The sequence below is a fragment of the Tinamus guttatus genome, unplaced genomic scaffold (genome assembly GCF_059628265.1).
Source record: "Tinamus guttatus ecotype Peru unplaced genomic scaffold, ASM5962826v1 Tinamus_guttatus_pri_ptg000470l, whole genome shotgun sequence".
NCBI lineage: Eukaryota > Metazoa > Chordata > Aves > Tinamiformes > Tinamidae > Tinamus > Tinamus guttatus.
Window position 1 is genome coordinate 184,476 of NW_028289004.1, and position 21,847 is coordinate 206,322.

The 21,847-nt window shown below is 37.5% G+C and overlaps 1 protein-coding gene across 1 annotated transcript; it reads left to right on the forward strand.

The window, feature by feature from the left end:
• Positions 1–25: 25 nt before the first annotated feature.
• SYAP1 (synapse associated protein 1) lies at positions 26–19,064 on the forward strand. The gene is made up of 9 exons (XM_088532717.1): positions 26–270; positions 3,687–3,805; positions 6,950–7,016; positions 8,673–8,746; positions 9,111–9,250; positions 11,012–11,157; positions 16,045–16,103; positions 16,891–17,038; positions 18,731–19,064. Exons 1-9 carry the CDS (start codon positions 84–86, stop codon positions 18,856–18,858), a joined length of 1,068 nt encoding a protein of 355 aa, XP_088388843.1. The 5' UTR covers positions 26–83; the 3' UTR covers positions 18,859–19,064.
• The last annotated feature ends 2,783 nt before the right edge of the window (positions 19,065–21,847 follow it).

Consider the following 21,847-nt stretch of genomic DNA (forward strand, 5'->3'; position numbering starts at 1 on the left):
AGGAGCGGCCGGGCCGCGTTCCCGTGCCCGCGCCGTTAGGAGCGGCCGGTACCCACCGCCCGCGGCCGCGCCGCCCCGGCGCCATGTTGCGCGGCCTGGGCAGCTGGCTGGGGCTGGAGCGGGCGGCCGAGGAGAAGCTGCTGCCGGCCGAGGAGCCGGGCCCGGGCAGCGCCGGGGATGGGGGCGACGAGCCGGCCGCGCGGAGCCCGGAGCCGGCGGAGCCGCAGGCGGACTCGGACCCGCTCCTCAGCCAAGCCAAGGGACTCGGCAGTGAGTGTCCCGCCCCGCGGGGCGAGCCGGGGGGCGGCTGCAGCCCGCGAAAGGCGCCCTTGCCACCCCCGCCTGCTGCGAGGGCTTCACGCCAGGGGAAGGGGAAAGGCCTCGGTAGCCGAATCGCTCCCCTTGTTGCGGGGGGGAAGAGGGTTGTTGCCGTCGCCTCCCCGCCTGGGGAATGGTGCTCGTATTGCTGTTAAAGAAAAAAGCACACTCGGTGCTTTTAAACCAGTGGATCTATCTTTCTGCGGTGGCAGTGACACTGTTTGTAATGTGTGAGTAACAGGGCGGCAGCTGAAGCAGCAAAGGTTGGCAGGTTTAGGGCATGTAGAGGGGTTAGGGCAGAAGTTTAAAAACAGTTACCCATTTTTCCTTAAGATAAAACTTTAACTGAACTAAATAGAGAAGGTGTGCCAGGTGCTGTCTGTGAAGAATGCATTTAAAGCCATTCTTCTCTGCCCCCTTTGGTCTCTGATGTTCTATGCATCTTCCTGTTTTGTATCTTTTACATGTTTGTTAACTGTGACATACATCGTATGTGCATTTTGTAAGTTGGAGCTTTTCCTACAGTTTGCTCCACAGTTCCGAATCTGGCCCACACAACTGATGAAACTGGAAGCTTGAAAGTGAGCTGATTCTCATAAAATAAAAAAGCAGTTATATTTTTTTTTGAAATAACAGTACCTGACAAAAAGAAGTGTTTGAGTTGCTAACAATTCTATGCACTGTTGGAGGGTATTGCCACAGTGGAAATCAAAAATCGTATAAAATATAAGTGGGTGTTTGAAAATATGAATCAAGCCATTGACTGTAAACACTTCAATCAACTTTCTAAGAAAATGTATTTAATTATCTATAGTTCTTTAAATATTTGTTACTCTGTTCTGACTATGAGAGAAGTGATGTGAGCATGCAGAAAAACACACTTTGTAAAGTGTTGTTTTTGTGTAGAAATACATTTCAAAACAAAAAAGTGAAGCTAATCTGTAATGAGACAAGGACATAATAAGTAAGAATTCTGCTTTACTGTAGCGGGTTCTTAGATATTTTCAGGAGAAGAATATATACTGACGGTTACACATTTAAAGATCCATCCAATAACAGTAAAGGTACTAATTTGTAAAAGATGGAACTTCTTCCAATTCAATTTCAGTGAAATAGTTTGCCTTGAAAATGAGAAATTGATCTAGCGATGCACATGTATATGTATATGTTCATGTATATGTTCATTCCTGTGGCATGAGACGATAGTGGTGGAAAGGTTTTCTTTTTAAAAGCACTTGGACATTATTGTTCTAAGACATGAAAGCTCTTGAGCTATCTATGGTTAACAGCCAGCATAATTGTGTGGGCAGATTTCCCTACCATATAACTAATTCTTCAAGCAAAACTGCAATCTTCCATATATGAAATAGTCTGTATGCTTATTTTCATATTATTACAGAAGATAGCATTGCCAGCATGATATCATATGTGATTGGAGAGTTTATGATTATGAACTAAGAATATAAATATTGCCAATCAAATATTTCTTGGACAGACTTGGGAGAGGGAAGTAGACTTTCTTGGTCCTGTGGAAACACTGATTTTCCACCACTAGTTCACAAGGCCAAGCACTCCCTCCCATTGAGGCTTTATAAGCACTTTAATGTAATAAGTATAACTATATACTTGTCTTTAATAGAAAGAAAAAAGTTTTGGGATATGGCCACAACTGCGTTGTTCAACTACATCCAAAATCTTGGTTATGTTGCAGTATAACACACACCACCTGTGTGCCATGTTTCAGGAGCTTTTGCATCTGAAAAAAAATGGTGTATAAGTAAGCTTCCATGGATTGGAGAAAAAAAAAAAAAGCTCAGGGGAAGCAATACAGTAGGCTGCTACCTCCTGTACTATCATAAGGAGGATACTGTATGTATGCTAATATATAAAAATACCTATCTTAAACTTTACACGTATAACATGAAGCTGGTGATATGGTGTAAGCCTGATAAAAGATGCCAAAGATGCTAGCAAGTACTGGTAGGAATTTTGGTTGTTGCTATTCTGTGACTTATAAATGGAAGTTACATCTAGGAAACTGGCTTTCTAGAGGTCTGGCTGGAACTCTGCATTTTTCAGTACAGATTTAGTGATGTCATTAAGAAAGAACATTTTATACACCTCAAAGAATAGCAGCCAGCTTTTCAAAAAAGTGACAGGACTATGCCAAAGCAATTTATTCTGTTAAATGTTAACAGCTGTGTGCGTTCACTCAAGTAACTCACTTCTTCCCCGGCCCCAACATGCTAAGGCAATTTTTCCACGTTTCTTTATGGCAACTTGAACTGTTGGGTGGTCTCGAAAAGGAAGATACTTGTTTTCTCTCTCCTACCCTTGCAAGTGCTATCTTTTTTTTTTAAATCAGTCCTCTGTCTAAAAATTAATTTCTTAGAATAACTAAAGTATCCTTGCTATGTCACATACTTTTTATGTTTCTTATGCCTCAAAGTATTTCTCTGATAATCACCACACAGCTTAAAAACACCATTACATCTTCTACAAACCTAAATTACAGAGATTTGCTGACATTTTATATACTGTAATTGTGAAATTACAGACATAAGACATCTGTTTAATACAGTGCTGCTGATGTTAACTATCTGAGAAATAAACTAATTCGGGTACTTAAGGTACTTTAATAATGCTTAAAGCTAATAATAAAGGACAACTGTTCGTGTTATGTGTTTCTCTCTTGATACCTTTCTGGTACACTGCTGGTACAAAAGATGGTAATCAGAGATTTTAGAGGTATTTATTTGCTACTGTTGTTCTGTTGCCATTCAGGAGAATAAATAAGACCCATGTTATTTCTAAGATTGAAAAGATTATGCAAAATAGAAAAAGGCAAACATTGAAAACAGTAAAACTTTAAAACTTCTGAAGGAATTTGAAGCCTTAGCAGAAATTTTATACACTCGTTGACTCACTTCATGAGAATATTGTGCGCGTTTATTTTCTTGATTTAAAAAAAACAAGTTTTACTCATGTTGCTAAAGCTACTTCATTGCTTAATGTACAAATATTACGTAAGTAATTGAATTTATAAAAGATATTGCTTCAGCAAATTGATTGGAGAGCAGCATTTTGAGAGCTATTAGAAATGTTTGGTTTAGGGAACAAGTCTAAGGTATGATAATTTATGATCTACAGAAACTTTGATCAAACAGCTACCTAACTAAAAAACAAAAATATAAAAGGATTATCAGGATTTGTAGGAGTTGTTTATAGACAAGAAGCTAAGTTAAATGATTCTGAAGGAAGACTTGAAGTGGATAGCCAAATGTAAAAACAAAATAAAAGTAATCTAGCAAGATAGGATATAAAGAGGATATATAATTTTCAGCTCTTTCTTTTCTCATCTGTGGAAGGTTACCTCTTCAATTTTGCCACTGCTGCTACAAAAAAGATATCTGAATCTGTTGCCGAAACAGCACAAACTATAAGGAAGTCTGTAGAAGAAGGGAAAATCGACAGTATAATTGATAAGGTATTTCATTTTTCGATTACTTGATCTGTAACATCTGCTTGCTTACTGTTATTGGAATGTGTAACAAAGCTAGCACATTTCATCTTTTTAAGCTTCCTTTAGAAATTTGATGGTTCCAGCACGGCTATCTTCTGTCGTGACTAACACCTTAGTGAAGTGTGCATACGTAGGAGACGTGCCCAAAATTGTTAGTTGGTAACTTATACATGAAAATGCAGGTAATAGAACAGCTCTTCTGTAAGCTTAATAATATATGCACTCATTTAAAAACAGTGCTCAAATATCTAGCAATGATGTGTTTCTGTATTATATTAAAAACATTTTAGAGGCTTCTGTTAGACAGTGCTTGCTAACTGAAGAGTTGTTCAGGCGTTCTTCTTGTTTGTTCTGTGGATCTTAGCCCTGTTCGCTTTACAGCATTCAAGTTTTTATCAGAAAAGAGTTGACCTTCTCATGTATTTTTCTAAAACATCGGTCCCTTACAAGAGTTGTCTGAAAGTTTTAGGAGTAGGAGACAGTTCAGTTTTGCTATGGGGAGATGGCAGGGAGTTTTGATAATTTTCTGCATGTTGTGACATCTGCTCCATATGTTGAATGCCAGACCTTATTGTGTAACTTAATAGCATGTCATGGTTTTCATGTGAGCTTGTTTTTGTACTGCACTTGTGAAAATGAGCACATGAAGTTACTGTAAGTCAGGTTCAGCTTATGTTTTTAAGAAAGAAATTCTTTGCAACTATGTTATATTTTTAAAAAGCCACATACACTAAAAGAAGTTTGATTCAAAATTTAAAAGAAAAAAAGTGCATATATCTATGAGTGTGTATATGTCTAGATATACCACTGTGGCAAGTGTTAAATTGTGCTAACACTGTTCTTTACTCGGTACTTACAGTACTGTTCACTATCTCTCTGGATGTAGATAAACTGGAAAAATTCTGGAACACAGTTTTAAATATGATGATATCGGAGGAGAGGCAGGAAGAATCAGTTTTGTTTTAGTCTTTTTAGAGAGGTTAAAGAAGGGATGTAACAAAAATGTCAGTGATAAACTATCTGTCATTTCTACTGATTGTTGTTCAAATAGCAAACATGAAAGGGAACCTCTAATATGCTTTATGAGAAAATATTCTGTTAAATTCTGTGAGAGATTTCTTAGCTGAATTTGAATTCAAATTTAAGATGTAAACAGGAGAATATATAATGTTTGAGCAAAGTTTGGTTAGTTGCAGTGTTATTGCTAATCAAAGCCTGATTAAAAGGTCTGAAGGGTCATAGTGGAGAAATGCATTCAATTATAACTGTGACCAAATGATCTGGTTTTGAAGCTATAATTTTCTGTGTCCAGCTGTGCTAAAGAAGACATTTTTGCCTATTGCTGCCTTCTTGCTTCTAGGAAGAGATACGGGGAAGTTGCTCTTCAGCACTCTTCAGTTAAAATAGGTTTAAATCGGTGAACTGCTTAAGCTGAGGTAACTCAGGTGCTACTTTCTCATCATTTAAGGTAATTTTCCTGCTGAGACTGGCATTTGGGGGTGTCTAGGAGAAGTCAGGTGTAGGTTTTGTTTGTTTGTTTTCCAGCAGTTCTCTTCAGTTTGCTGAAGTGGGAAGAGGAAATGCTACAACCTGTCTCTTAAATGCGTGCCCGAAGCAAGAATCAGAATTAAGTCAGCTGTATGGATATTGATTAGGAGGTCCGCAGAGCTATACATTTGTGGTTCTATAAGGCCCCATGATAACTGAACCACTCGCTACTGTCGTGTCACTGATCCTGTCGGTTGTCTGTCTGTCCTAGCTCCATTGCTCAACTTTCTTCTGTTCTTTCAGTGCTTTAAGTTAAAAAACTTGTCAGAAAAATAAAATAATAGCAAAAGGTCTAGTTGTGCATTTTGTGGGGAAAGGCAGTTTGGAAGGGGAGGGGAAATACTCAGAGCCCACCCAGGTGCAGTGGGTGAGTGCCCGAGGTGATGTACAACCAGACCCCTTCTTCTCTCTCTGAATTCCCTGTCTCAGCATCAGCGAGCTGGTGCAGCTTTTGTTTGTTTGTTGTTTTGTTGTTTTGTTTTTTGTTTTTCTGTGAATACCCTGGGCAAAATAATACGAAATATCATTTTGACTAGAAAGCTTGCATACTGGGAAATCAGATTATAGTTTCCATAGCATCCTAAAGCTTTTCTTTTGTACCATGTGAAGAAATGCTATACATACATATCATTTAAGATCAAGAGGATCCAGTGCAATCTGTTGCATAATAGGCACTACAGTGGTTCTCTCACTGATGTTACACTGTGCTGAGATTCTGTGTTTTTTAGGCGAAAACGTTTTTATAAGGGTTTAACCATGAGTTGTCTTGAGAATTTGCATGCTTTTGGGCAACTTGCTTATTTGATCGGTAGGTGTCACTATTTACAACATCTATCTTACTAGTAACTTGGATATTATAGTTTTAACTTCTAGCTTGATTCCTTTTTATTATCTCTGCTTTCTGCTGTAGAACAGCATTTACATTGTTGTTTCCGATTATGGCATACTGACTTGGGGAATTTGTTTGGAAGGACTAAATCTTATGCTGTAAAGTTGTGTGATGCACATAGCTCTTCTATGACCATTTTTCATTTTTAATGTTAACTTTAGTATAGGGCATTACTGGAATAAGTCCTTGGAAAATTTGTCAGCCTTGTAAATGGATAAGTGATTCAATTTCTGAGATTCACCAGGTCAACCTGAAAATCATACTTAAATTTGACTTACAAAATAGTTACTGCAACGTATACATTTCCTTAGTCTTTAGAACCTGTTGTAAGGCCGAGGATATATTCACGTGTTTATAGTGTTTTACAAAGCTACTCTATATAGACCTAAGAAAATAATCTTTTTTTTTTTTTTTTTTTTTTTCTCAAGGAGACAAGAGTATTTCATAGTATGCTGATGTTCAAATTGAATTTGTCAGTTAGGGTTTTAAAGGCAAAATGGAGTGATTCAGTAACTGGGGCTGTGCAACTGACACAAAACATCTCTGGTTAATTTACAGAAAAGAAGATTGGGGTTGCTAGAATATGGCACTACAATGTTTTTGAAAACATGTTTTGTCTAAACATGAATCTTTTTTTTTTTTTCCCTGTGTCTTTCTTGATTTTATTTTAGACAATTATTGGAGACTTTCAGAAGGAACAAGAGAAGTTTGTCCAAGAGCAGCAAACAAAAAAATCTGGTACTATACTTTTTTATTACGCAGTTATTGGGTAACTCTGCATTAACTGAAGTTGCACTGGAAGCTGAATAATTAAGCTCGTTCTGTTTAATGAAACATAGGTGTAGCACAGCTTAATGTCTATTGTGGGGGAGGGGGGAAAGCTTTTCTATGTGAGATTAGTAAAGCAATAGTGTTACATTAGATTGCTTTTTTTAAATCAAATTTAACTTGCTATAATATAAACAAAGGTCAGTGTGTTAGCAAAGCTGATCCTTTGTTGCTGGTTTGAATTTCAAGCGTGCGTATTATTGGAAGAAGGCAAACTGCAGAGCTCTTTCTTGGGCTTAAGCAATCCTGTAACACCTTAATAATAGAACTGAAAACATGGGGTGGGGGATTGCGCTGTTGTATTTAATTAGTTTTGCTGTGGGCATGGCTGCACTTATATTAAGGGCATAATTGCTCATTTGCTTTCCCATATGTCATTTGCTTTGTAATTATCTGTGATCTAAATCCTTCTTTAAGTTGTCCACCCATGTATTACTGGGATCAGTGGATCTATTTGGACTCTAATAAGCAATTTTTTTATGTTATGTTTCATCATTGACTTATCTTCTTTAATGTGTTAACCTGAATTCCATAATTTATAACAATCTGAGTAAGTAATGCCTCTGTTTTTAATGTTGAATATGAGACGATTTTAAATGGATCATGATTAATTTTTTCATACTGTGTAGTTAATATGTTTTCTTCTTGAAATGCTGCTCATGTGATCATGCTTTCTCTATATTTATTTTTTTGTTTCTATTAGTAAACACTTTACCACACTTCATGAAAATAAGTAGCTGGGTTGACAAAAGAGAGAGGTGGCCTAACTGAAAGAAGCATTAGCATCAGCACGTATCTATTGGATATCAGTGAATCCACGTGGGATAAAGATTTTAAATATGCTAAGTGCATGGGAAACTAAGCTTCATTAGTTCTAGTGTACAAAAATTATTTGTAGACTGCTATCAATTCATCACAATGTTCCTTCAGGCTGAATCAGCGTAGACAGTGAAGAGATTAATCTATTTTTGATTATTTAAAATAGTTCATTTTCTCTACTTATGGCCTACAAAATGAGTTGTTCTGGAAATACCTGCATAGATACGTAAATCAGAGCAACTGGCACATGCTTATTCAGTGTATAACGTCTTGAAGATTTTTCTCTATAGCTAAGGAATTTCTTCCGTAGCTGACATCAGCCTTCTGGATGTTAAAAAAAGAGATTTATTAGTAAAATTTTTACAAAAACCTAAAAATCAGACAGTTTAAAGGGCATCTAGAAATGTCTGTGTGCAGACTGTTCAACCAGTTGCTACAATGCTACAATACTCATGCAATGCTACCTCAGTAATTAAAAATGGCAGATCTGAGAATAGTAGGAAGAAAACAATAAGGTGTTCTTTTTAAAATCAGCAAATTGGAAAGCAGCAGCTATTTAAATTTACTTTTATTAAGCAAAGATCCATTATTAGAGCTCATCTCTTATGTCTTGAGCTTAGCTTAGGAAAAAGGAACAGTGAACTGGTTTAGTAATATGTGTGACATTTTATGTTATTTTGTTTAGTGGAAGATTTCTGTGTTTTCTGTGTAATTGTAATAAAATTACTCTGCCCTTTTTAATAATAGAAGCAGCAGTGCCGCCTTGGGTAGATAGCAATGAAGAAGAAACAATCCAACAGCAAATATTGGCCTTATCAGCAGTAAGTGTTTTAGGTTTTTGTTTTTTTGTTTTTCCAAAGTAAGTTTGTCTGTAACTATTAAGCAATGTAATGTCAATATGAGGTTCTTTTTTTTTTTTTTTTTTTAAAAAAAAAAAAAAAAAAAAAAAAAAAGATGCCTGCCATTGCACTGGTAACTTACAAGAGTAAATAGCAGTTCTTCTGGCACTATCTTGAGTTGAAATAGATCCACAATACAATTTTTATTAATTTTTAAATGTTTGTGTCTTTGTGCTGTTATTAGAAATACATGGGAAGTGGATATTGATTGATTTGCTGGTTATGTGTGTTGAATGCAATATCCTTTTTCTCATATCATTTAACAACTGTTATATGTTCTTCAAAGGATAAACGAAACTTTCTGCGGGATCCTCCAGCAGGTGTTCAGTTTAATTTTGACTTTGATCAAATGTACCCTGTTGCATTGGTTATGTTGCAAGAAGATGAACTTCTCAATAGGATGAGGTTTGATCTCGTTCCTAAACAGTAAGTAGGCTTTTCTGGTAACTATTACCATTATTAAATTACTGTTATTAAATATTGCCGGTAACGTTGTACCTGTAATGTTTCTGCTTTAATATTTTTAAGTTGCTCTTTTTTCTTTTCACTGCTTTCAGTTCCTCCAGTATGTTACTTACAGTATTTGATGTATTTGAAACTATCAGATATAAAATATCCACTCTGGAAGTGCACTACAGTTAAACAAAGCTTTAAAAAGAAGCAGAAGGACTAGGGACCCAGTAAGATTTGAATATGGAAGAGGTCTCAAGTTTTTCCAAGTTCAAGGCACTAAATTGACTGAGGGGTTTGTTTGTTTCTTTTCTCAAAGAAAGGTAAGTATTGCAACAGAGTTTCAGATCTGGTACTGTTAGTTGACACCCCAAACACGTCAGTAGAGATAGGGGCCCTCTGAAGAAAGGACAAAAGAATTTATTGCAGAGACCTATGCTAGTAGAAGCAATGCAGGCATGAAAAACTAATTGTGAACAGCTATGGAAAAAAGCTCTGTTGTGACTACCTTCTAGTGGACTTAACTAAAAGATAAGTAATGCTTTTGAGCCAGGACTTCTTGCTTGTTGCAGTATGGCTTCTTAGTCTTATTTTTATTCTAATCCTGGTCTCCTTCCCTATCCAGTCCCAGACTCTGCTCCTTAAGCTTGCTTCACAGGTCACCTTTTTTGTTAAGCTGCAGTTTCTAGCATTAGTCTCCTTGTCTGAGGATGGAAATAGGAAAGTAAATAGCTTTGTGAGCTTCTCTGTCTTAAGTTTCCTGTTTCTGTAGAACTTCTACCTCGTCATTCTATTTAGCCCTTCCCTTCTGTTCCTTTCTGCTCTGTCAGGCCCAGTGCTCTGCCTGTGTTCTAGCTCTTCATCATATCTACTCTAGTGCTGCCTTCAGTCTCTGGTCCTGCTCTCTTTGCCTCACCTACCTTGTTGCTTAATAGATTTTCTTCAGTTAGTCTCAGTAGGCACTGTTTTGCCTGAAAATGAAAAATATGAAAGGGAAAAATTCCCCTACATGGCTTCCTTCCCCAGCTGCCCTGCTTTTTCTGGTTTGTTTCTTCTGGGTTAAAACGGTCTTCTCTTTGCTGGAGAATCATCAGTGGAAATGTCACTTAAGAGAAATGCCACTTCCTCTTACCAGAGCTGATTGTTTACTAGATGACAGTTTTTAGTTACTGGAAGTCCTGCAGTTGCAGACTAGAGCTTGCTAAAAGTCATTCAGAAAGTGAAATAGTCTTGCTGCAGTCTTAGCAGGGCTTTTGCCTGTAAATCAAATTTTCAGACCTGAGGTCTAGAGAAGATGTACATGAATATATCTTTCGCAATGAGAAAATGTAGATTTTTTTTTTAGAGAGGAAGTAAATAAAAAGGCCATTTTTTTTTTTTTGTTGGGTTGACTTACATGATTTGGAAAGAAGGATAGAACAGCATAATGCTTTTTCCAAATGTGTATTTGCTGCCTGCTGTTAAGCTTTTTTAAAAAATAACCTCTTACCATTATATGTTCAAACTCATATAGCTTGACCTATCAAGCTCATATAGCTTGAGCTATAACTATCTTGTAAGAGGTCAAAAAATGTTATTTTTTTAAAGCAGTGTTTATTTCACAGATCTCTAAGATTTTACTAAAGAGTCAATTCTTCCTGCTCCTTTCCTCAACATGTTTAGTTTTGTTTAATTGCTAGTTAGTAGAAGAAAATACATTCCAATGTGTAGTCATCAAAATCTGTTTGTTCTCTCTAGTGTAAAGGAGGAGGTGTTCTGGAGAAATTACTTCTACAGGGTGTCCCTAATTAAACAGTCTGCACAACTCACTGCACTTGCGGCTCAACAGCAAGCAGTAGGGAAGGAAGAGAACAAAAGCAGAGACGAGGACAGTCAACTGAAAGGTATGGAAAGGTTTGTTCTGACCTAGCTCATGAAATTGAGTAGTCTAACTTCTGTCCTGCATACTGACTATATGCATCGAATGATGTAGAGTTTGTATCCTGGGTTTCCTGTGAAATCAGGCATCTTATAGGATGTTTTTGTCTAGTCAGGAGAGAGCTGGTGCTCCCTGGATTTTTAACTCATTTTCCAATTTCATGCAATTTTCACAGAACAGTGGAAACTTCAAGAGAGAAAACTTTACTCTTGTCCTATAACAGCTCAAGACAGAAACTCAGATGGCCTCTGGAGCTCTTTTTGACCTGTTGTCAGAGGGAAGTAGGAGGTGCTTTTTGTTCACATGACAGACGAGAGGCACCAGACAGCCCTGCCAGCTGGTGGGCTCCTTGCTCTAGGCTCATCTCAGCACCCTGTCCTTTTGCTTAGGCCTTGTGCCACACAAGTCAGTTGATGATGTGGAGGTGGGATTACTGCAGGCAGGGGAAGCACAGGGGCATGCAGGATGTGGAAAGGGACAGAGTATATTGTAGATATGTGGAACAGTGCGAGGACATGAGGCTAGTTGAAATGCAACTTTATGAATGGAAAAAGCCACCATAACTTAGGTGGCTCTGTTACAGTTTCCTTGGTGTAGCATCATAGACCCCCTTTTAGGTCACTGGGCATCTTCAGTGATATGTAAAGACCCTCTGCAAGCAGGATATTTACTAGATATCCTTTGTGTGTTAGCTAGTGTATGAAGTAGGTTCCTAAATCCCAGCTTAAACTAGGGCACGTTTACCACCCAGATAAGACATCCAAAGAATCTTTGACAGCCCAGTAAGCTTTGGACAGGAGAAGAAAGGTTGGCCTCTGCTGCTCCCTCGGCAAATGCTCATATCCCCAGGCTGTCGTCTGCCCTCAAATCCATTGTCACTGGTGACACTGGCAGGGCGACTGACAGCCAAGCGATGACTGTCAAGTAGACTCATTCCTCCTGCCCTCCACCTTTTTATTACAAATTTCTCAGGATATTACAACTTCCTATTTTGGTATTTTCCTCTTGAGACAATGTGCAACGAATGATCCCATCTGTTTAGTCCTACTTCAGTTGCTTATTTCACCTTTCCTAGAGTTTTGTTTGTTTGTTTTTGTTTTTCTCCCCTCTCTCTCTACGCTTTCTCAAAGCTCTTGCAGAGCTTGGCAGTTTTTTTGTTGACCTACACTAAAGGTGCCAACTTTTGATCCCACCTTGCCTGCCTGTGCAGTAACGTTTTTCAGTGGATGCTCTCCTGCCCTTTTATGCTTTGCTATAGGATTTGTCTTTAGTTGACTCTGCCTATTAACTTGCACTCTTATTCTTGTGTAATATTTACTTTGTATGTGGGCTTGGAGTTGTACTTTTTCCTTTTCTCTCGTCAACCCTTTTCTTAACCAATGGCTAGTAAATCTACCCTTCCAAAGTTCATGTGCGTCTAGTCCAATATTTCATGCAAGTCCAACTTCGTTTCCCGAGTATCTTATCATCAACTTAGATTTTGCTTTGTCAAACCCGTAAGCCTTGTTTTTCTTCCTGCACTCTTTTATATTAATTCCCTATATTTACTTTAATTAGAAGCCTGACAAGATGAGTAATATTTTTGTTAACTGGCACTGTTGTTTAGTGTTGTGTAACTTTTGCATCTATTCATGCAAAACTAAGACCTCCATGCCTTAACTGGCTATTTTTGCGCTTATTCAAAAATTGGCCAAAAAACAGGATTTTAAAAAATTGCCAAAACCACCTTTCTTCCGGTAGTCATAAACTGGCCAACAGTTATAAAGGAAGAAAAGTTTGAGACAAGTCAATAATGTTAACTCAATATGAGGGGAAAAACAGTCTCAAAGGTACTAATTCTTTGTGTATTTTATGTAACTTGGCATCTGGGTAAAGGAAAGGAATTGTATTATTCCAGCCCAAGGAAGTTGACAACGTAAAGCTGCTTTTTACCAGATATCTCACACTCTTACAAGGTGCAGTTTCATGGGAGCGGTGACTCTTTGTTCCTCGTATAAAAGAGCTATTCTTTAATGCCCCAAACTATCTCATCAGAACAAGGTTCTTGTCTTTTCCTTTTAGTGCACGACATTGAGGCTCATTTCTTACTCACCCCTTCATGTCATACCACTTGTGTGCTCCTCCCGCATTCAGCTCACATTTTTGTCATTTTCCGACAAGTAAGTTGTGTTTTCTTCTACTTGCAGCTTTCTTTTATGTGTGAAGCTGTCATCAGCTCCAGAAATCTCTAGCACGTTCCTTATTTTTGTCAGCTTTAACAGCTAAGTGGTGGATGCGTTCTCTCTTCTCTTTCTTTTCTTTTTTTTTGATTTTTCTTTCTTTTATGGATTTTTTTTCCCCGCTTTGGATTGTTCATTGTATCAGTTGATAATTAACTGTTAGGAGTAGTGACTGTCTTCTCCAGTTTCTGTATTGCCTTACAATAGAACTTTGAGTGTATATATATGTTTGTAATCTTTGACCCTTTTATTCCATGAACCTTTAGTGACACTTGGAAAGATTTCCTCTAGCTTAGTAATGCATAAGTTCTGCCAAAAGAGATTTTATTCACTATTGTTTTTAAACATATTCACTGCGAAATCTGGTTACGATTAGCATGCTTCCTCTTGTCCTAGAGAACTTACTTGATTTCTGTTTCTGCATCTCGTTGCTTCAGTAAAACAATTGCAGAAAATAGAGCTGCTACTGCTGTGACTAGTTGGCTTGTCGAATAGAAGCACTTTTGCTATTAATTACATTGCCGAATGTTTCCTTTATGCAGTTGAATGTGTAGTTACATGAGCAGTGTTAAACCGTAGGTTCCTAGGACAATGTAACCTTGATTTTAAGCAGTGCAGTATGTAGGTCACAGTTGCAAACCCAAGGCATGGCTATTTCAATGGAAGTGTTTCAGCTCTACAAGAAAAACAGGGCAACTCACCCTCTTGAACAACAAACCTCTTATCTTTGAGTCATCCTCTTAGAAACTCTTTGAAATTGCAGTCAAAGACAAATCTGTTGGATAATAGCCAGAGCTGTGCTAGTAAAACTTACTGTCCCAACTGAAACACTTGCAGCAAAAGTTTACAAAATGCAGTGGTTTTTTTGTTTGTTTGTTTCTGTTTGTTTTGTTTGTTTGTTTTGGTCCATCAGGGATCTCATGTAATTCAGAAGACCACTATAGGCTTTCCAGATAGCCTAACTGTCCTAATCGCTACATTTTATGTCATGGCAAAGATATATTTACTAGACCATGTTTTTATTGAGTCTGAGTTTTAACAGGTCTTAGGGGCTGTGAGTCATCCGCATTTCATTTTAGGTTGAAACGACCTTTCTGAAGGTTGGATTCCCTAGTTGGTGGATAAAACTACAAGCAGTTGTCTGCTAGCACCCCTTCCTGATGCTCAGAGTTTCTTCTCAAAGCTGACTGGTGTCTGTAAAATAGAGCTAACTGCCTTCCATTTCATCTCCATGCGTCCATGAGGGATCCTTCTATGCTATTTCCACAAAGTTTAGTTAGCGTGGTTGGTGGGGAGGAAAAAGAGCAGGGACAAATGGGAGACATCCCCCATTGTAATGCAGAAGTTACGGGCACAAGCTACATAGCCAAACACCACATCGTGATCCTTCTCCACATGCCAGGAGCTATTTCCTTGGAAAGGAGGTGGATGTAGGAGGTGATGCTAGGCCAGTGCTCAGCACTGCAGACTGGGATGTGGCGCAGTGCTGAGCTGCTCTGCTGCTTCTGCAGGAGGGAGGGCCCTTGTGCTTAAGGCTCCATGCGTCGGGTGCTTGGCACTGAGCAGTTAAGGGTCCTGCTGGGGTACAGTAACAGCTCCGCCACAGCCTGGAGGGGGGAGCAAATAAAGAGGGTGTGACAGAAGCCATTGAACTGCCTAAGGAAGAGCAAACCCCAATTAAAGAATTATTTTAATTAGAGCTGATCTCAATTTTACAAATTAAACCCCCCCAAAATTCCCCCTTCAGAAGTTGCTGAGTTAGCAGGAGAGGCCCAACTGCAACACACAGAGCTGCAAGCTCAAGTGTTTTGCACGCTAAAACAAATAAGACTGCTAACCTAGCACATAACTGTGACCACAACCTGCCCAATATGTTAACTGCTCTTGCAACCATGTGGCTTTTCATTGCAGTCCTTCTACCTTGCTAGTTGGATGAGGAGGAGAAAGCCCAAAATGTTCTTTACCTGTCAAGAATAAGATCTGTCCCTGCATACAAACAGTCCTGCCTGCCCCCCTTGCCCCATACTGCTGAATGCGGAGTGCCCACTAGGCGTTCATGAGCAACTGGGGGCAGCTTCCAAGGTTTGTGGCTTTCAGTGATTCCCTCCCTCCTGTGTGGAAGGGAGGGGCAGGCTGCCAAGGGATCTTCTCGGGCGCCTTGGGATGCGCACACAGGTGGAGTCGGTAGGTCTGAGCCAGCTACTGCACGGCCTGTAGCAGTGGCCAACTAGGTAAGGGTGGCAACTGCTCTGGGTGGTTACTGGATTTCAGGAGCAAGTCTACATCTCTATAACATTATAGATTTTGCACCCTATAGTGCAAACCAGGAGTGTGTTATACATAGCATTTTTTCCTGTCTCCCAGCTGTTCATATTTCATAGTTATTTGGATCATTTTGAGGTTTAGGGTTTAACTTTGATGAAGGAAATATTTGGTGAATTTGACTTAATTAAGTATATAAAATCTCTACTTTTCAAAGTCTTGTTTTCAGTGCTTCAACCATAGCTGAATTCGACCTTAACCATAGGGATTCCTTAAAAATGAAAATAGTGTTTGTTTTTGTATTTAAGAGCTATGCAGATTAAATGGGACCTTTATTTAAATGTAACTTTATTTTTTTATCCTCTCATTAGAAACTGTACGGCCCAAAACACCACCTGTTACAATAAAGTCTCAGCTAAAATCTCAAGAGGTAAAAATGCTTCTTTATTTTATCTAGTATTTAGCATTTGAAACTGTAATTTAATACATAATTGGGCATCCTTTTGAGTCAGTTGTAATCATATAAATATCTGCCACTTTTATGCTAACTTGCTGCTGTTCCTGCTGAATTCTCTGCTGTTGTGCAGTGAGAACATTTGTTTCTAGTATATACACTTCAAAGCTCATTTTTAGTAGGAAAAAAAAAAAGATAGTGTATCTGAAGAAAAAATACTTTCATTAATGTTCTCTACACTGAGAGAACAACAGGTGTTGTTTGGTTGTTTTTAACTGAGGGGTAAGATGGTTCCACTATGTTTGGATTACAAAGTTTACATTGTATTTAAACATGGCAGCTTCATTAAAATGTAGACTCTTGCATGGGCACGGTGTGACACGTTGTGCCCAACCCTTTAGCGGCAGCAGTTTAAGTTCAGAGCATCTAAATTATGAATTTCCATAGCTACATTATTTAATTTTGAAAGCATGAAAAGCTTTCCTTGCCATTGCAAAAGCCATGAGCTTGGACCCCTAATGACGCTTGGTAAAAATAAAGCTGTTAGAGGAAGGCAAAAAGAAGCTTAGGATAGAAAGCAGACTGTCTTCAGTATAGCTGTCTTAGATTCTTGTCTATGCAAAAAATATTCTTTAAAAATGCGTTTGTAATGTGTTTTGTTTGTTTGGTGACTTTATCTAAATGGCAGTCACAAAAGGGAAAATGTATTGGTGGCATTTTTGTCTCTTTGTGAATAAGCTTCTACAAAACTACCCTATTACAGGATGAGGAAGAGATTTCCACAAGTCCAGGTGTATCAGAATTTGTGAGTGATGCTTTCGATGCCTGCAATTTGAATCAGGAAGACCTAAGAAAAGAAATGGAACAACTGGTGCTAGACAAAAAAAGACAAGAGACTTCACTAGTAGAAGGTAAGATTTGAAAAAATAATTACATTATCTTGGCATCTATTTTAACGCATCTGTTCTTGTAGGCTTTTTTTTTTTTTTTTAGTGATTGTATAAGGCTACATAGGGAGTGGTTTTTTTGTTTGTTTTTTGTTTTTTTTTCTGTTTCTTACCATTTTCTTAAATAGAATAATTTTTAAGATGGTTTGATTTTTGAAAAAAGTACTGCACTTAAATTTAGGAAAGTAGATTTATGATTGTTTTTCAAAAAGTTTGAGACCTGTTCTGCAATGATTTCTGTAATATTTCAGTGAGAGTTATTAGAACAGTCTAGTCATGTCTCCTGCAGAGTATTATTTGTACAAAGAATCTTAACAATTTTAAATGGCTCATTTATGAAAGTTAATAGTAGAATACTTTCTCCAGCTCCTTTCTCTGTTCTTTTATAGGTGCTTACATGCGAGCCATGTTTGTTTTGTTGGTTTGATTCTTTAATTGACATCCTTATAATAATAGTACAGTTTTACTGGAAGTCAGGCAATGGGTTTTTTTTTCTGTATGAACACAGCAGAAAAGGCCATGTTTGCACCAGGACAGGGATTTACAAGTGCCTTTGCTGTAGAAATCTTATGTGCATTTGGAAACAGTTAAAATTTAACAAACAGATTTGAGAATGATGAGAAGAAATGAAATACTGCGTATTCTTGAAATGATTCTCAAGAAGAAGTTGGTATAAAAAGTGGAAAAATAAAATTGGGCTATGATGATGTGATTGGTCATATAGAATGCTCTATTTACTAAGAAGGTACTTTTGTCTGTATTTGGCATAATACAGTTTTCACCATCTGACAGTATTACATTGTGAATCTTTGTTTTCTGATTTTTGGTTTTTTCTCAATATATAGCAATTTCTATACCAATATATTTTAAATTTAGTAATAGTTTCTTGCATGTAGTTTCTTGATAAAAATGTAAGCATTAACATGTGTTTTGTTTAGAAACCTGTCAGCTGGCCTTACTGAGTTGAACTGTGGAATTACCTACCTATTATAATAGTAATTATTATGTAATATTTCAGATGCCCATCTCCTTCCCTATTCTCCTGCATATGACAGTAGAGTCAGTTAAACTAGAGATTAACAAAAAATGGAATGGCACGGGAATATCCTCTGAATTTTTTTTTCTTCCCTCCCTGAAGTACAAAATGATTACCTTTACCTGATTAAATTAACTTATCTGGCAAAAAAGAAGTCAATGTGGAAAATACATCTCTGAAAAAAAATAAGATAAAATATTATGGATGATTTTAAAAAGAAATAGGTACATTCTACAAACTTGAGAACTTTTATTCATTACCTAAATAATGCACACTATTTTGTAAGGCTTGACCAAGATCGAGTGTGTAATAGTGAAAGAATTGAATTCACCATAAAAAAAGGATTTTAGAAAGGGAAACTTGTTACAGCTGAGCCATAAATTTGCTTTTTTATCTATTTACTTTATTTACTAAAGCATGCACACAGGAATCCAGATGTGTGTACTAATTCCTATTTATGGTTGTCAAAAAATAAGCTTTTTGATGTGGATGTTTCTTTTATTTTGAACGAGACTTTCCACAGGAACAAGGGAGATGGGATTGCTTCCATGCAATGTGTCTAGGTCTACTGGGAAAAAAAAATGATTCTCACACATCATTTAATCATTTATCTCTTGTAGAAGAGGCTGCTGATTGGGAAAAGGAACTACAGCAAGAGCTTCAAGAGTATGAGGTGGTGACAGAATCAGAAAAACGTGATGATAACTGGGACAAAGAAATAGAAGAAATGCTGCAAGAAGAAAATTAAACATTTGCATGAATTCACTATAATCCTAATCTTTTTCTAAAAACTGACATGAAATTTTGTTTTCATATTTTGCTTACAAAAGATCTTCAAACAACATGACGAAATCCAAGACCATTATAATTCCATACGGGGATATAACCAGTATTGCTGTTCTTTATTTGAGCAGTTTCTTCACAGTTCTTTTATAAGAAAATAAAGAGAGGGAGTATAGGCTGCATGTAATAATTAAATGTTAAGATGGTTACATGAAACAACATTGTGAGGCTTTCTTATGTGGTCAAGAAGTTATGCAGAAACACTTGTGAATTGAAGAATCTCAAGTTAAATCTGTCTACAGCCTTCTGTTTGGGATGTAAAATGGGATGTTGTAAGTCACTTTGTCCTTGAAAATAACTGTATTTCATCACACCTGCACTCTTGTCCCTGTATGATCTGTGAGTGTGTACCATTTATAAGGTACTTGTAACTAGTAGCTTTAGTGTGTATTTAAGTTTCTTAATATATGTAGCCAAAGACTTTATATAAAATCCTATCAGGTTAACTTCTGATAACAACACGTTTAAAAATACTAATTCAGATTCCAAAAGATGTACAGATTTGATATCGATCGGGTTATAAAACCGGAAAATGTTTATGCATTTAGATACAAAATAGTTCCTGCTTGGTTTAACCTAGTGTTCTTGTTAATTCATTGTACTAAGCTACTGCCTTTTCCCTACAGAAAGAGATTGTTAAATGCATTCTTTCTTCAAGATTGTTATTTCCATTTCATTTTGCTGTCTGCGTGAGAGCAAATTAAATATTTTCCTTATTTTAAATGCTGAGAAATACAAAACTTTGGCTGGTTTGGACTTCTTTATTAAATACTGTAGATATGTATAAAATTGATTTGTTTCTTTGGAGTGCAAGGGCAGGATGAGTGGCAAACATACTGAAATATGTCTGACCATGGTTGGATACTTCAGACTTGTGTATATTTCAAAAATACACTTTGTCACAGTGCTTAAGTCATGAAATCTAAATAAAAAGTTTTCTTTAAAAGTCTTTTGATTATTATGAGACAGCTGGATATTATGTACAATTTTCCCATTAAGTTAGTACCTTTATATAATGAAAACAATGCTCCATTTATCATCTATTCCATTCACTTTATGGCAAAGCACCTCTAAGAGTCTAAATATGAAGGAAAATGGGTAAAATAAAATAGGACCCACTGAACACAACTGTCTGGGCTTGAAGTATATAGTTTTGAGGATTTTGGTTTTTTTCTCCTACAAGAGGTTAGTATCCAAACCTAGAAACATGGGGAAAAGGAACACTTCAGTTTGCTGCTACAGCCAAAATGCTGTCCCTAAATGATTTTTGATAATGAAATTTCATTAGCACTATCACATTGTAGAAGAAATATGATGCTTTCATTAAATTATGAAAATCCAAGTGTTTGGCAGTTTTCCTGTGAAAAGGCATATTGTGAAGTAAGTTGGCTATGTAAATGTACATTTGCAGAACAGAAAAGCAGGGATGCTTTGGAGAAAAACTGAGCTTGGTTTTGCAAGGTGCATTTGATAGATGTAGACTAGAGTCAAACCAGAAAACACAAGTGCAGCTCAATGTAGAAGCACCAAGAACAAAAATCAAAGCTTGTGTAGATACTGATCGGTTTCATGGCATGTACCAGAAATAATCTTTGTAGACAAACTTTAGTGATATACTAACAATATGTAGTAAGTGTAATATGTACACAATTCAGTTATTACCTGAATTCAAATTTGCTGTTTTCATGTTTAATGCGTTTTTGCTCTTTAAGGCAGCCAATGAACATGTTTATGCAGGTTTTTATTTTCATGCATTTTCATAGTCAAGGAAGAGTTTGTCCAACTGAAGAAAATAGTATTTTTTTTTTTTTGTCTAAAAGCAGGTATAGAAATAGATGCAGTTAGCCTGGTGGGATAAGGCATTATCATGAAACACCCCCACAGTTCCACAGGAACTTAAGGATAACAGTGAGGGTGACAGAGCCCTGGAACAGGCTGCCCAGAGAGGTTGTGGAGTCTCCTTCTCTGGAGATCTTCAAAACCCGCCTGGATGCAGTCCTGTGCCACGTGCTCTGGGTGTCCCTGCTGGAGCAGGGGGATTGGACTAGGTGATCTCTAGAGGTCCCTTCTAACCTCAGCCATTCTATGACTTTAAGATAGGGCCTAAATTTGTAAAATAATGCCGGTAACGTCAATTCCAGAATTCCAAGCAGTGAATGTGAAAGTGCCCTTTGAAGCTCAAGTAACAAAGATGGGAAAAAAATCCAAGATGCTTGTGGGTTTTCACATATTGAAACCTTTCTAGTGCCTATTCATGGCATTAGAAAATATTTGTGGATTGCACAAGAGCTCGCATGCACATGTGCTCTTTCTTAGCATCATAGGCGGGTGATGTAGTTTCCAGGTTAATATTAAATATTTTTTTAAAAAAAAGGAATAGTTCATAAGATAATGCGAACATTGAGCTGTTGTTGTTTTCTAGTTCAGGGTGTTGAAACGGAAATGGAGCTGTAGTCAAGGAGACCAATGGTGGCAATGACACGGTGCCTCGTGGACTTTCCTGAAGCGCAGGAAGAGCGTGGTCAAGGCTGTGACTCCCTTAGTACAAGGTTGTTATTCCAGGAGGGCCTTTGCAGCGGTATGTGGCCCACAGACAAGGTCTCTTCTCCTTAATCTTGCTCTCCAAACTTCACCTGTCTCCCTTGCTAGCGTCTTCTAAAAGCTCCCCAGGAATGAATGCATAAAATACCTAGGGGCCATGCAACACTGCCAGGCAGTCAGGTAGATGAAAGGGTCTTGAGGACAATGTTTTGCAGAAAACTTTTGTAAAGAGGCTGAGAAGATTACAGTCTGTTTTTGAAGCTTACACAGAAAGTCCTCCTATCTTTTTTTATCATGGAAAATGAGGTGTTTTAAACTTGCAAATTTGGGGTTAGTTGTTTTTATTACCATAC